The 16490-nt window shown below is 43.7% G+C and overlaps 1 protein-coding gene across 3 annotated transcripts in view; it reads left to right on the top strand.

The window, feature by feature from the left end:
• Positions 1 to 16490, top strand: part of STAC3 (SH3 and cysteine rich domain 3) — a 121947-nt gene that overhangs the window by 61060 nt on the left and 44397 nt on the right. For 2 of the 3 annotated variants that reach the window (XM_085654628.1, XM_085654630.1), the window contains 4 exons: positions 10548 to 10800; positions 14299 to 14396; positions 15007 to 15088; positions 16005 to 16102. In XM_085654628.1, the coding sequence (XP_085510754.1) occupies positions 10548 to 10800; positions 14299 to 14396; positions 15007 to 15088; positions 16005 to 16102 (531 nt within the window). Of the gene's footprint in view, positions 1 to 5547; positions 5861 to 10547; positions 10801 to 14298; positions 14397 to 15006; positions 15089 to 16004; positions 16103 to 16490 lie in introns of those variants that run through there. The other variant, XM_085654629.1, reaches the window with a different exon arrangement.

The following is a 16490-nucleotide window of genomic DNA, read 5'->3' on the forward strand; positions in this document are numbered from 1 at the left end:
CCAATTCAGGCCACATAACATGCAGGCTAAAAACCAATCACTAGAGGTCCCTGCACTCCCATGCTGTATAACAAAGTTCTGCACAAATAAATGGATGAGAGGAACTTCTAAAAATCAATGGGACAGGGTATTTCTTACCAAGAAGAAGCCTGCTTCCCCCAAGTATCCGTACTCACTATTAGACAATCAGGTAGTCCATACATAAATGGATACATACTATATTTTTAGAATACTGTGAAAACAATCCCTGTGATTGTTTTCACAGTGTTCTAAAAACATAGTACATATGACCGTGTAATTGCAGTGGATGAGACACAAGTAGTGAGACTCACCCACAGTAAATGTAAAAAATCAGGTGATCAAAAAGCAAAAAATCCATACAGAATAATCGGGCAGAACCTATTTCGCTATATATATATATATTATCTACTGGCGGTCGCCAGTAGATAGTTATAGTTAGGACCGTGTTTCCATAGGAAATCTCAAAATTCTATTTTGAATAACTTTGGCGCCGGTTGACGAATCTTCGCAAAATTTTCAGAACTAATGGGGCGCTCCGCTCAGCTCCTACCCTGAAAGTCTCGGGGTGATTCGTCAAGCATGGGCCGAGAAAAAAGGGGGGTCCCAAAACGCGTTTTCCTCATGCATTTTTCCATAGGACCTTTAGTCGAAGGTACAGCCCGAACGGTTGAACAGAATTACTTGAAATTTGGCAGAGAGGTAGTCCTCAGGTCAGGGAAGTGCCTTTTGCAGGTCGGGTGTCAATCTGTTCAGTATTTCCTGAGAAAATAGCATTTAAAAGCATATAAATATCTATTCGCGCGCACGTTGCGCGCACGTTGCGCGCACGTGTGCGCACGGTGCCGTGCGCGAGCGAAATTCTGATTGGTTGTTAGATGTTAGTCAACATTCGAATCGGTCGAAATCAGGAAGTGTCGGCCGCCATTTTGTCTCTCGCACTGAAAAGGAAAGGGGGAAAAAGGTGGAAAACGTGAAAAGGGGGCAGGGAAGAGAGTTTCTGACCCCCTAGCCTTTGTCAGGGGGTCACAGAAGGACCCCCAGGGGGAAAAAAAAATTCTTTTTTTTTTTTTAACAAATCGCGGGGTGCGCGCACGGTAAAAAAAATATATATTAAGAAATACATAACTTAGCATTTAAAAAAACGTACAAATTCACTTAAAAAACCATAGGTTTCACACACGTTATAGTTAGGAATTAGCATTTAAAAAACCTTGCAAATTCACTTAAAAAACCATAGGTTTCACACAGGTTATAGTTAGGTGGATATTTCTCTCGTAAAAAAACAATGAAATTCCCCCGTTATAGTTAGTGCAGGCAACTATAACTCACGCGACCGCCACTCTATCACAAGGATGATGTCATCAGTGATGTCATGAGTGATGCCACTGACCATGTCTTGAGTGATGTAATATGTGACGTCATCAGCAGTGGATTGCGGGCGCGCGAGTTATAGTTATCTGAACTAACTATAACGGGGGAATTTCATTGCTGTTTTACAAGAGAAATATCCACCTAACTATAACCTGTGTGAAACCTATGGTTTTTTAAGTGAATATATATATATATATATGTGTGTGTGTGTGTGTGTGTGTGTATATATGTATATATATGCGTGTGATTATATGGATGTTACATGTATGCTCTCAATTTTTTAAAGGCAAAAGCAATCTCAAAAAAGGTATGTGGCATGAGTATTTTTCTTTAAGTCATAATACAAATCTGAAAACTGGGAAACTATTGATTGAGAGTGAAGTTGAAGTGAGAGCTCTAGTGGTTGATATTGTTATGGATGAGGGGATGGAGAGTATTCTAATGAGGTCGTATAGCATTATTTTACGGTAACCCTTGATGCTTTTTCTACCATTTGGGTCGCACAAACTACTTCCTGGCTTTGTGAAAGGGAGGCGTCTCTCATAATATTTTTAGGGTGCCATTACCTGGAAATCTCCGACGCGGTTAGGTGCTAAGATACAAAAATCTACTTGAAATGTGTGTGCACCACCTACTTTAAAGGAACTGCCTCTCCCTTTCAGTACACTGCATCTTGTATTCGTATTTAAAGTTTTGCGAATAAAATTTGCCCAAAAGGTCCACTCGGATAAAATAATCGATCTGAAATACTACTTACGTAAAAAAAAAAAATTACTCAAACGGCACACCATGTGTGAAAATGTCTCCCCAAAATTACTTGATGTGATATACTGGTGTGATCTTTGTAATTTTGCATCAAATTTGTTACACAAATTTACCAACATTTCACCCAGGCCTTGTTTAGTGGAGACAGAATGTGAGTCGATTTCCATTCAGTCCTCTTGCTCTTAGGATTTAGTGTAAAATGCATTGGTTTTACCGGAGATGGATTTTCACTTCTCATACAAGTTGCAGCCTTCTTTTCCTTGAGGTCAGTAAGGATGTGAGATGTTGGCTGATGTTGCTGTGTAAATGTATTTATATGCTCTTACTACGACGCATTGAAGCGATATACGCCAGGCAGCACGCTGTTCCAGGAACCCAATGTTAGCAGTGAGTTAAGTGTTTATTGGTCAGAATTTTTTATTAGAATTAAACTTGTGCTCTCAAGGAGACCATTCCATTTAATTACCTAAATTTCTTTGTGGTAGATGAAATTATTTGGACTTAAATGTGATCATTAGTAAGGTATGTGAGCTCATGCAGATGGTTGGTGGGATTAATAAATGAGCTAGAAGGGATGCAGGGGTATTACTTACAAATGGGTTTGTTATGACTTTGTAAAGAGGTGGGGGGAATTTTTAGAAATGCAGTATTAGAGATAAAAGCACACATGTGAAGGAGTAGGGTGTGTTTAGAGAGAGGAGTGCAGGGATCAGAAGTAAGAAAATGTGATTGAAGAAAAAAAGGATAGGTGACAATCAGACATTTTAAGTCAAGGCCATTTTTCATGCGAGGTTTTAGGGAATACAGGGGAGACTTTTTCGCATAGCATGCAATCTAAGGATGCAAAACTGTAGAAAGAATCAAAATTATTTGCTTGTGATATAGTGCTCTGTCAGATATTTTTGACAGTCACTAAATTCAGGTAAACAGTATGTCTCTGCTGAAATACCACCAGACCACCACTTCAGCAAGGACACCTGATAAGCTCAGGGGTTGGAGGGGAAAGTAATGACTGGATGCATATATTGGGAAATATCAAGAGATATACACAGCACTTGAAAGAGGCAGCAACCTTGTCACCACTTCTCATTTGAAACCTGGACGTGGGTCACAAAGTTCATTTCCAAAGGCCAGGAGACATCAGGGATGTGGAATTCCTATAGCCCGACGCCTGGGACATATTGTTTGGGGTCAAGGGCAACAAGTTTTAATGTCTATTTTGTCCTTGGGACAAGTAGGCCCAACCCCCTACAGCACAAACCCTTTAGCCGCCAGTTTACAGTACCACATTATGGATAAATGAAGGGTATTGTCTACAGTTAAGGTAATATGTTTGTCCATGTGTTAACACTGTTCAAACTTGTATTTATGGTTCATTAATGCAAAGCCTTTATTATTAGGGTGAGGACTAAAAGTAAATGTTGTCAGCTCTGCGTGCACTACTGACGGTGGTTCCAGTATAAACGTGTACACACGTTATTAAAGTTTAGTAATATGAGGCTATGTATAATGCTCCCAGAATGATCTCTGATTATATGCAAATATTTGCAGAAGCTTGAAAGCAACAGTGATGATTCTTGCTTTCAAAATAAAATGTTCACAAAAAAATGCAAGTAGGAAAAAAATATTTTACTTCACTACTATAAGATTTTAGGTACCATATCTTTACAGCATCATTTAGTAACATGTTGATGTACGCTTGTATTCCCCAAAAATATTTATAATGGAAAATCAGTGTAACCAGTTAAAATACGATTGTGAGAAACAAAAATAAACAAGCATTGGCAAAGCCAGTAGGTCTGAAATTGGTGGTCAGGCTTTTGGTTTTGTCAATGCATGACTTTTTTAGGCATGGTTTTTGTAAAACCTTATCTGTGTGTGAGCTGCAGGGCCCTCTCCATTCTAACAAGCATTGGCAAAAGCAAAAAACTGTTTTTGGTCTCAAAAAACACACATTGTCACAGCAGTTCCAGGCACTGAACAAAACTACTTTGTGTGCCAATATGCTCCTTGTAATAGAGCAGAATACCGTCACTCACAGTGAAGCCAGCTGATAGACCGAGAGAAGGAGAGAGAGAGAGACATAATTTTACTAAACACAAAAGGTCATGGTTAACCCCAGGCCTAATTAGAGGCCCAATTATTAAAGAAAGTCTCAAAAGTGCATCCATGGTGTATATCCTTGCATTAAGTGCATATATACAGTCTCCGTGAATTCACAAGAATTTACAGAAATAGGCCAAGAAATAGTACTCCTAGAAAATATTCGTGAACTGCATTTTAGCATGAGCAAATGTGCATATGTAGATTTGCTCATGTGAAAATCTGAATGTTTCAAGTTCACTTTAACTCCAACCACTTTTTTCCCAACCCCGAAGAAGTTTTACGTCTGCCACTGCCAGGAGTAAATTTCCAACCTTTTTCAGTATGGGAAAAGATTAGAAAAGAGTTGGTGAAAATCCTTAAAACATGCAAGTTAGTAGGTTTGCACCGACTCAAAAGGGCATTCCAACCCTTGAACTATTGCTTACCACTACCTTCAGCCCCAGTATGTAGGCCTGCAGAAACGTAGCAACATAAGGGAATTGCTAGTAGTCAAACCCTACTATGGTACAAGCCCTGGCATAATTAGAGAGGCTTTATCAGAACTCTTGCATAATGAGATTGCTGCCGTAATTTGTCGCCACATTACATGGCACAAAAGGGACAAGTGGATTTTGTTACAGGACAAGTAGATTTATGAAGCAACCTGCCCCATGGACAAGTAGATATTTTATTAAATTCCACACCCCTGGACATTTACTACTTTTTTCACTTAAGTTCTTGGGTTGAACTTTAATAACTCTAGGAGAATTGCCTGCTTCTTTCAAGAGGGACAACTGATCCTCTAACTTTCAGAAAGTGCTCCACAATCCTTGGGTATTTCTGAAGAGATGAATATGTCAATCACACAAAGCAGTGATCTAGTCTTCAAAGCCTCAGGAATGTTTCACATGTCGAGCGAGTGTGTTGTAACGGGTCTGAAGAGACTCCTGTTTATTATTTATTCATTAATAGGTTTTATATAGCGCTCGGCTACCGGCGAGAACATCCTGGTGCTAACCGTTAGTACCATACACAAAGCAAACAAAATGCAAGATCTAGTTCTTAAAGAGCCAGGATTTGAGTGCCCTTCTAAAGCAGACCACATTGTTCTCTTGCCAGCTCCAGAGAATGTCGGGAGGGGTGGAGTGAAACATAGTCAAAAGTGTGAGCGCATTATATATATTTAGCACTTCATCCCTGTAATTTCCATTGATCGGGAAGGACAGTCCAGGAGACCTTTGTCGGTTTATTTTTAGGCGCTTTCACAATCCGGCTAGATTTTTCTAAACCAAACAAGTGCTCTCCACATTTCGCAGTTAGTCCTCTCTACCTCTCCATCTCAGTGATTCTGTGGGCATCAAGTCCCAGTAGAGGTGTATGGGACAACGCCTCTATTGTATTTAGCTTTCTCCACTCTGTAATTGTAGTTACCCAAAACTGCGATCTGGATTCACTACAATAGATTCTATTCCTCATACGTTTCTGATTGGACCGCTACTGCTGAGAGACGTAATTTGGAGAGCTTAAAAACTTGCACTTTTATCCGGGAATGGGATCCAGGACTCTGTTGCAGCGCTGGTGAGCTCCTCAGGCTTGGATCATGAAGGCAATCCGCAAGGTACAATATTGGTTATGAGAGCGGTGTATCATTTAACCAAGGGCTTACTCCGACTGTTCTAAGTAAGTGAGCAGGATAGAGTGCAGTGTCGACTCCCAGAAAGTGTTGTAAATGGTTGATCGTATTCATGTACGGCATTGCATGTCTGTGATAGGATGCTGTTGGGGTAGACTGCAAAGGGTTGCTTGATGATTCTTAGCACATATTAAAAAATGCATACGTGTTCTAATCATCTGTGAACGCACCACTTTGAGCTGCTTCACAACACAAGTGCATTGGTGTCTGCTTGAGAGGTAACTACTCGAAAGAGAAGTGATATGAGAGGACAATCAAAGGCTTCCATCTGTAGGCTCTGGCAGGGCATCTGTAGGCTCTCTGTGGTGGAGGCAGATCACCACATGGGACCAATCACTGATGGAAACCTACCCCAGACCTCTTCTTTATTCTCTAGTTATCGGGAGGTTCCAAAACCTGCAGCATGTCTTTACAAGTTGATTTTCGTTCGCTTCCTGAGAAGATCAGCCAGATCCCTACGATGGATTTCCTTTTAACATAGACAGAGAATGTTCAAATGTAGGTGCCACTCGACCTGCAACTACTGCATGCATCTCAGAATTAATGTAGCAAGCCCTGGATTTTCATGTGAGTAATAGTGCCTCCCCTGTGCAGCATATTTGAGATATTTCCCCAAGTACCATTCTTGAGAGTACCATTGGCTAAAATTATGAATTGCAAGAAAGGGGATTCTTGATTCTGATTTGGTGCGTACACATGTTAACTACTTTGGTGACTTGTGGCTCGAGTGTCATCTAGAATTATGGCTGATCTATGCACCTTGCACACTTGATTTGGCATCTCAGGAAGTGAGGCTGCAGGGTTGAGGGTGTCAGAAAAATTGAGTGATCTGAGGTAGGTGTGTCCCACTGACAGAATTCCAGGTGGAATTGATGATTTGCTTCCCTCCGTCGCATTTCCTTATGGTTTATGATTGTGGGTGCTTAGGCTGAATGCCGGTGTTAAGTTCTGTATAAAGTCTGAACATGTATGTTTACAGACCTACATTTCGCCAGCAGACTTTACCATATCTCCCATAGTTACATAACTGAACAAAAAGACTAGTGTGTTGGTAATATTCAAGAAAACAAAATGTTCACTTCAACGTCGGTTAATCCTTTTTAACAAGGGGGAAAATCGTGTAAGACCAGGGGTTGTGCTTACTGTTGGGATCAATGTCCTCACACCGTGCAGATTTCTCTAATTTTCTGCCCTTTTTTTTGCTTTTTGGGACACTCCCTTGTGTTTTCCTCAAGGGACCTTGACATCTGCGAGCCAGCTGGAGCTGCTCCAAAATGTTTAGATGGCTCCCCAGCAAGACTCTGGTTGGCTGAAGTTGTTGCACTTGGCAATCTCACTCTTTGTGGTTTCTTGCTTCACCAGGCTTTGAGGAGATCGGTGATTGACAGCTGTTTTGTTAAGCAGGAACACAGATCTTTTTAATAACCTCTGGGTGATCTACTGACTCCCCGGCCTGTAGAGTAAACTCTGTTAGGTTTCTCCTAATTTATGTCTTTCATTTTCCCCTGAGTGTGTACTCTGTGCTTACATGTGGTGTGGCAGGAGACTGCATGCGGTATTTCTAGTGTTCTCTGAGAAGGCACATTGTTTGCACACACACACCTAGGGATTTACACATTAGGATAAAGCCTGTTCAGACTACCTGTTTTTGGAGCAGCTCTACAAATCAGTGACCCTGTAGCAGTTTCACCCTTGCCTGGTTTCTAGTCCCAGACGTTTTACCAGTCTGAAACTGCTATGGCTATCCAGGGAGACCTGGGGCCTTATTACACAAGGTGCCCCAGGGGCGCAACGGGCGTTTGCACCCTCTTTGCATGCCTGGGGCACTTTGATATTACAGAAGGGGCCGTAGACGCTTGTGCGGTCCCTTCTGTAATACCGATAGCGCTGGCACACATAAAGCACCAGAGCTATCTTCAGGGGGTGTTTCCTCATTTGCAAGGGGGCGTGCCCCATGCAAATTAGGGAATCCCTTTACCTCTGCGCCGTACTACAGACGTGGGCACAGAGGCAAAGAAGCTCTCTGGAGGCGCACTGACAGCGCGCCAAATAAAAGATGATACACTGTCAGTGCGCCCCCTGATGGCAGCCCTCTGGAAGGGCAAAGGGCGTTCTGTGGACTCCCCAGACATCCCCTTGCAGGCGGGTGCAGTCACTCACTGCACCTGCCTGCATGGGGAGCTCTAATCTCCTTCAAAAGTGCAGGCGGGTTGCCGCTTGCACTGTGAAAACACGGAGCGGCTTCAAAGCAGCTGCTCCGTTTTTCACATAAATACGCTGCCCCCAGGGCAGCACAAGTTTGTGGCTGCCCTGAGGGCAGCGCATTCATCATAATACAGTGCATCTTCCTGGATTGCGCTGGGCGCACCTTTTGAAAGGTGCGCCCAGCGCAATCCAGAAAAATGCGCCCCATCCATAATATGGCCCCAGGTACTCAATATCCCAAGCAGCAGGTGAGCTCTCCTTGAGATGTCTGTCATGTGACTTTCCGGTCCTCATCACACTGAGAATCTGTTATGCTGTTCCACTGTAGTGCAGGGAACATTGTGCTTGAGGAAATGCCCCTCCCTCTCATTAGCTGTAAATTTTAAATTTGAGGCTGCCTTGCCTTTACAACATGACCCTCACTTCATGTCACTACCCATTGTTTTGAAAAGATTCTGAGCTTGAAGCGCTACAGCACCATTTTTAAGACTTGCAACCGACCAGGACCTGGTGACCCAACATCCTGTAACACAGAACTATTGTCCCGCAAACTCTAGTGCGCGAGTTCCACGATCCCGTGGCCCATTGACTCCAACCTTAACAACCAGTGTGCCTCCTTTTGCCTACTGTCCCTGGTGGGTGGCAGCCAGTAAAGTGGGTTCCCAAACTACTGTCCATTTTCCAAGCTACAGGTCCTAGCGGTTTCGTGACATCCTTTTGTGCCAATTCCAAGGTCTTGTCCGATTTATCAGAACCACTTGGCATCCTGAAATTTGCAGGAGCCAGTTCAGGCCTGAGGTAGTCCCCTAAACCGTGTTTATTAATGATCCAGTTACAGCAGCAGAATGCAGAGGCTGTTATAAGCGCGAGTCCATGATCTAAAGATGCTGTGCTTTTCCCCTTTTTAACCAGTCACCACCTATAGTTTGGCTGTGATCTCCAGTTCACCTTAGTGTGGTGGTTTGGGGACGGCACAGAGCATGACATTAACACAGAGCTTTTGAGCTAGCTCCTTGATTCCGGAACTGCAGAGAAGCCAGCGGCTGCCCCACTGCTCTTTGAGCAGTGCAAAAAGGAAATTTAAAATTGTAATAACACAATGTTATTACCATTTATTTTTCCATTCTTCGACTGTTTTACGGGGTGGGAGGGGCGGCTGGGCTGTCGTCACAGCCAGCGTGGAGAGAAGTGGTTGGTGCACTTAAGTGCGCATAACTGTTTGGTCGACCGTCTTGGGCTGGCCAAACAGTCATGCACACTTTTGCACAGCCTAGGTGGAGAAGATGCACAGTCTCCCACTCCTTGTCTGAGCACTGAACCAGGGCTCTCCTCAGACCAATCACTACGCTGCTGTCAGGCTGCAGAGAGCAATATTGTGATTGGCTCGGGGAGTTTGGGAGCCTGTGTGCTGCCGGGAGCCAGGAACTGAGGCAAAACCAAGGAGAGGTGGTGATCGGCATTCAGCAGCTTTTCTGCTCTTTTTTTTCTAACCCCCTTTGCCCTGCCTGCGCGTCACCGTTCCCTAGCAGCCACCAATGAGAGAAGCTAGCAGAGAGGCAGATGTTCTTGTTTGAAATAGTATTTTCCATGGCACCTTTACTTGACAGTCAGAGTTTGTGATCAAAAGTATGTTAACATCTTACAAGATCCATAGAAATTCGAAGACTGGGCCTTCACAGTTCAAATCCATAGGCTAACACTGTCCATAATCCTGGCCTGCTTGGCCTTGCTAACCCTGGTGAGTCAATTGTACAAAGTGAGGTTCAAATATCCAATTGTGTGCAGTAGTACCATAAGCCCCTGTGACCCCGGTGGTAAAGGACAATAACTGACTGCCCCAGGACGTGGAGAAAAAACCTTCTCTTACACATATGTCTAGTTTGTAAGGTACACATTATCACCTGTGTACCTGGATATAGGAGCCATTCCATCCCTTACATATTTTAGTACAGGATAAGATGTGTTCTTTAAGAACAGAATAGATTGTATGTGTTATTGTACAAGGTTATGTTATACAAGATAATTGTACATATTATTATTAGCTAGGGCTTCAAAAAGACTACCAGCAGACCGATGGTCATGCACTAAAGCTGGCTTAAGATTTAAGCTCAGGGGGTGCCTATATTTAGCACAGTAGCTGGAGTATGCAGTAGTACACAAGGGTGTGTATCCACCTACTCTAGATTGCAGTGAGGCCCAATTTATCATCCTAGCAGTAGGTCTTGAATCCCTCTACATATTCTCCACTAATTTATTTGCCTTCTCTGTTGTCCCCCTTCAACTATACAGTCGTTCTCTATCTATTATTTTCCTGTTCCTAGGCACATTCATGTCTTCATCCTCCATTACTTTCTATTTGTCTCCTTCCCAGATTCTTTTTATTGTGTGTCTCTCATTTCCTCCCCAGATGCAAAAGATCAAGAACATTTTTCATAAGGAAGACAAGGAGGACATCCTGCCGGAGCCACAGGCCAACGGCGAGGTGGTCAACTCTGGGCCTATCATCTACTACATATATGATGATGAAGAGGAGGAGGAAGAGGAGGATAACGAGCCTCCGCCTGAGCCCCCACGACCAGTCAACGACAAGCCGCACAAGTTTAAGGATCACTACCTGAAGAAACCAAAGTTCTGCGATGTTTGCGCACGCATGATTGTCTGTGAGTAAACTGTCCTTGGCGTAGCTCCTGGAAACATACAGTGTGATGGTAGACACCAAATTGGAGATCCGCGTCCTCTGTTAGCTGATAGGGGGCTGCTGACCGAGGCAGTATTCCAGTTAATGATCACTGCAAGACTCGACCACTTGACCAAAAGATGGGCAGGGTCGAACGGTCCATTTTACAGTTGGATGACTATCATCAAACCTTCTAGAAGATACTGCAGTCTGGTCCATTTACTTTGCCTATTTTCTGCCTCTGACTGCTGATTTTTGCTTTTTCATTGGCTGTCTGTAATTCATTAACCAGATGACAACAAGGCTTGTGTGGCGGTGATTACTGGGATCCCAGACAATCAAGGACCCTTGTAAAGTATGGCTCTAGAGCAGTAATACTCAAATTACGGCCCAGGGTCTGTATGCGGCCCTCCTAACCTCTATATGCGGCCCCCTAGGCAACAGCAGTCCTGGGCTGCTGTTTGCTTGACTCAGCACTAATGTTAAACAATAATTAAATATACCAGCATTCGTTTGTTTAAAGTTAAAGTGAAAACATCTTGCAATAAACCTGTGGAAATAGGATAGTCTTTTTTAAAATTCAACAAGGGGTATTTCATTAAATGTGGAACCATTTCTCCTTAGTATTTGAGATTATATCAGTGCATTGAGAAGTATTACTTTAAAAGTGATAGTTTGCAAACATGAATTTAGAAAGATTCATTCTTCCACCCACCCTGACAACAATGCCAGCTGTGAACTAAGAGGCAAGTCAGTTGTTTACATGCACCCTCTGGGGGGCCTGGGTTCCTCATATACATGAACAACATAATCGTTTATTAAATCAAACATAGGAGAAAGTTTTATACAGCCCACATCCTAAAGTCATATATTTTGAGGTCCTCTTAAATGTATAATGAAGAAACAGGAGGGAAAGTGAAATTAAACAGTTGCCTAAAATCACACAATTTGGTTATGTGGGGAAGCCGAGATTAATTCCAGGTTTTCTGGTTTCACATTGTGCAGTCCGGCTACTAGATATACATATTTAGCTTCACCTATACCCACCATACCACCTACTCCCCCCCCCCCTCCCCCCATCAACTCCCCTGCCCTGACCACTACCCTGCTGACATCAATGTGGCCCTCGGTCATATAACAGACCAAACATTTTGGCCCCTGGGGAAGTGTATGTGAGTACCCACGCACTAGAGGCATAGATTTTATTTTTGTAACAAACTTTATTAGCATTTCTGGGAAACGTGGTGCATTGTAGTAATGAGCAATACAGCACAAACTCAGTGAATGCTACATTTAAGGTAGTAAATAGTTATAGATAAGTAAAGCATTTTAGCTGAGTTGGGGCGTGATCTGGTAAGAGGCATACCTAGGTCCAGGAAAGAAGGGGTAAAAGTAGGATGCAACAGGTAAACAGGAAACCTAAAATGGTAAACAAGAAGCTACTGTGTCGCTGGAGCACCGTCGCTAGCATTGGTAAGGAAACAAGGAAGCTGTGTGGGGGGGAGGGGGGGGGGCTGGACAAGTGTGCAGAGTACCCATAATCCAGTCAGGGCTCTAGAGACATATATGTGAAAATGTATTTTATTCATGCAAGACCAAGTACAGGTGTTCACTGCCACCACCCACCTGACAGCAACTGCATCCAGCAGTGCTTTCTCTGCCACAAGGGTGCCAATTATGTTATGGGAACAAGCAAGCACTTGTTCGACAGCTCCATCATCCTTTTAGGTCTCGCCTGACCCAGCGCATGCGCTGGTCTGGCGAGACTTATTGAGAGGGCTCCAAAAAGTGCTACAAGTCCAGCCTAGAGCTACAGTGCATGTGCACGGGCGCGCGCGCTGCGCTTTACCGCGATTACTTTCACTTTAGCAGCCGCACGGCCGCTTTGATGTTTCATCGCGATCACTTTCATTTTCGCGGCCCCACGGCCGCTTTGCATAGCCAATAGGTCTCGCTTTTGGGACCTTATAAGTATTTAATTATGCAACTGTTGCATGGCTAAACACTTATAAGGTCCCAAAGGCGAGACCTATTGGCTATGCCAATGCTTGTTTAGGTTGCCTAGAGACCATCTATTCCCTCAAGTTCCGCCCACTCATATATACTGTGCTGAGATGCTTTTTGGGGTGCATTGCATTTGCAGTGGCCCCTCTAGTAGTGGCTGTATCTATTTCCTTTCCCTCTGGACAGTCTGTGATGCTAACTGAGGATGTACCTCTGGCGGAGATGTGAACGGCAGCAACATAAAACTCTATAGGTCTGTAATCGCTAAACTTTATTTATTCACCGTGGCTTGTTCTCATTCTCATGTGGAAACACATTCCTTAAAAATGTATTACTTCATGGGTTCCTCAAAGCCTCTCTTTTAGGTGTGTGTTTCTCACAGCTTGGTGCTCTATTCCGGCCATCTGAACATGTCAAAGAATCAGAACATTACAATGTTCAGGAAAAGATCTCTTCCTCAGATTTCTAATAGGACCTGCTTATCATTCCTGAAGTCTTCTGAGATGGTTGCTAGCATAAACGCATTGAAACTTGACCTGCAAAGAGCTCCCAGGGAGTAAGGTTGGCGGGCCCCCTCCCTTTGTCTTTGCTTGAAACCCTAAGAGACCGACCTTTTTAAGAAACGTGAAACACTATAGGGCATATCTACAAGGCGGCGATATAAAATTATCGCTGCTTTTGCGGCTGTTTTCGGCCGAAAAGCAGCGATAATTTTATCGCTATATTAGCAAGGTCACACTATCGCGTGAAACCTTGCCTTAGCGCCTGAATTCCTAACGTCCATCTTTGTATCTCTAATGAGAAGCAAAGTGGGCTTTCCTCCCCAGGATAACGGGAGAAATGTCGCTAAGCAACATTTCTCCTATTATCAAGCCTCACGCAAAGCAGCATAGCGACAAGAAAAGTAGCGATAACCTCTGTTATCGCTACTTTCCTTACGCCTGCTTTGAAACTGACTTAGCCATGATATCCTATGGTAGGTGGATATCATGGCTAAGTATGTGAGGCCCTATCAGCAAGCTATCGCCAAACTTCGTGGGATTATCGCTGGGTTTCCAGCGATAATCTCACGTTTGGCAGTTAGCACTAGGATTTTTATCACTTTTGAGATAAGCGTTGCTAATAGCACGCTGTCTCAGCGATAAAAATCCACGCTAGCCGGCGATAATTATCCTAGCGCTAAGTGCGCTTAGCGATAATTATCGCCGGTTGTCGCTGATATGCCCCTAAATGAGTTGTCTGTGTTTTGAGATCATTCATGTGGAAGGAAAGGTGTTCTCAATCTAGGGATCCGCAAAAGATACCTACACTAAAGAACCACTTGAAAATGCATAACTTTTGTTTCTCATTCTCTAGCTCAATTTCTGCCATAAACACTCCCAGACCTTAGCTTACCTCTTCTTTAAGTTCATGTCTGTGTATCGCCTCTTTTCTTAACACTGTGCTTGCTTTTTCCTTTTTGCTTCTTTTTGGCCAGTGAACAACAAGTTTGGGTTGAGGTGCAAGAACTGCAAGACCAACATTCATCATCACTGTGTGTCGTACGTGGAGTTCCAGAAATGCTTTGGCAAGATTGTAAGTTCAGGATTATTGCTCTGGTTGTGGTTGGTGTAAACTTACTGGTGTAGAGGCATGGAAGCTGGGGAGTTTGGGATCTGGGATTCAATTCTGATTTGAGGACTTTCTCATTTTTTTCCGATAAGTCATGACAAATCAGTCTACTCAAATGAGTGGGAACTATTGCTATCACTCCAAAAGCTGGTGATCGTATGCTCAGGGGGTGAGCTTTAGTAAAGCCATTCTGACTTTTGAACCATGCATGTACACTCTGCATCTGACTTTAATCCTCCAGACGTGGCATCAAGAACTGGGCACAATGCTAAATATGTGGTCCCCAGACCTGGGTGCAGTGCTCCAGACTGGATGAAAAACTCAAGATGAGGCCTCCTTACATCAGTACAGTAATGCCAACTTAAGGTCTCCATCATTAGTGCTGAGGCCTCCAGAATTAGGCCCCAAATTTCTGAGTCCTTGCTAACATGATGCAGTATCTCACATGGGGTCTCACCAGTGATGTTTACAGTGGTGGCACACATTTCATTTTTTTTTCTCTTGATGACACTGGCTACAGTTATTGCTCGGGCATTTTGCTTTTTTTCATATGAATCTTCTCTCCCACTCTCAGCCTCCTGGTTTCCGAAGGGCCTACAGCTCACCCCTGTACAGCAATCAACAAAACGCCTGTGTGAATGCCCTGCTGCCTTTCTGTAAGTACGGACACCTCGCTATGACCCCTGGTTTCTCTGACTCACTCTCTATGCTCTAGACATTGTACTTTGGCTACCACTCGACCCATCACCGCACAGGCATCTATTCCTCTACTGTCACCTGCAGTCAGTCACCAATCTGTCCTACTTGCCTTAGGGCTCATGTCGTGCCAACCCTGTTTTCTCGCTCTTTGCTGTTTCCTCCATCAGGGTTTATCCTCTGAAATATCCTCATTTGTCCTTACTCGCTCAAAAAAGTCTTTCTTTCCTCACCCACTTCTCCTATCACTGATCTTGCAGTTCCCATTCTGCCCATTCATCCCTCCTCGGCCCTTACCTATCCTCAGTGATCTTAGAGTCCCAATAAATAGCTTTCCACCTCTCTTCTCTTCTTTTGCTCCCAGCAGCCCTCATACTACACCTATCATTTAAAAAACCTTTTCCAGTAACCCAACTGTGAGTTCTCCTTCTATGTCTAACCATTTGTCAATCTCAACTGAATCACCTGAGATTTCTCTGTCCCTCCTCCTACAATCACTTTGGTCATCAGCTCTTCAGCAATCCCTTCTTCCCCACGCCCCTACTTTCTTCACTACTTGACAGTCCTCTGCCCACACTGCCCTCCACAATCTTACCACAATCTGAAAATCGTTTCTCCCAATCCAGTGTGGTCCTTTTTCACCTCAGATGGTGAATTCTGTCGTACTTGTCACAAAACAACGGTTTGTCTCTTTCTGTTCCACGCTCGGTGGTTTTCTCAACCCCCCTCCCAGAGTATTTGGTTCCTGCCATTCCTACTTGAAGGTTTCTTCCTGTTTTCCATCATTTGATGATGCACCGCCTGCCTTTCCACACCATACCCTTTGGCACTCCTTGTTATTAACACACAACCTTTTCTGTTTGTTTTGGAACTTAGCTGCCGCCAATCGGACAGACCCTGTGTTCGACACACTCAGGACTGGGGTCATAATGGCGAACAAGGAGCGCAAGAAAGGACAGGAAGACAAGAAGAACGTGAGTCCGCCACCCCCTTTAGAGTGTGTTAGAGTGTACTCTTGAACCCTTGTGTGAGTGTGCAAACGTTGTTCCCAAGGGAAAGCGTGGGACCACTGGTGTCCATGGATCCAACTTATGAGAAGGATTACTAATGCCCGAATCTGTTTCTATGAAGGCTGTTGTTTATTCCAGTTTACCATCTTTCATCATTGTGTCTCGTTACATTACTATTGCATCAGATCGAGAAAACAAAGAATGCTGCCAATGTATAGGAATATTCAGGAACCTTGCTGTAATTCACCATAGTTCCAATCAACATATAAGGCAAAGTACATCTCAATACATTAGAAAATCCATCTTTAAAAACACACATCCACCCTTCGCTGAATGCGACATTTAATCCATT

The sequence above is a fragment of the Triturus cristatus genome, chromosome 4_1, assembly GCF_964204655.1.
Source record: "Triturus cristatus chromosome 4_1, aTriCri1.1, whole genome shotgun sequence".
In the NCBI taxonomy this organism is placed as follows: Eukaryota; Metazoa; Chordata; class Amphibia; order Caudata; family Salamandridae; genus Triturus; species Triturus cristatus.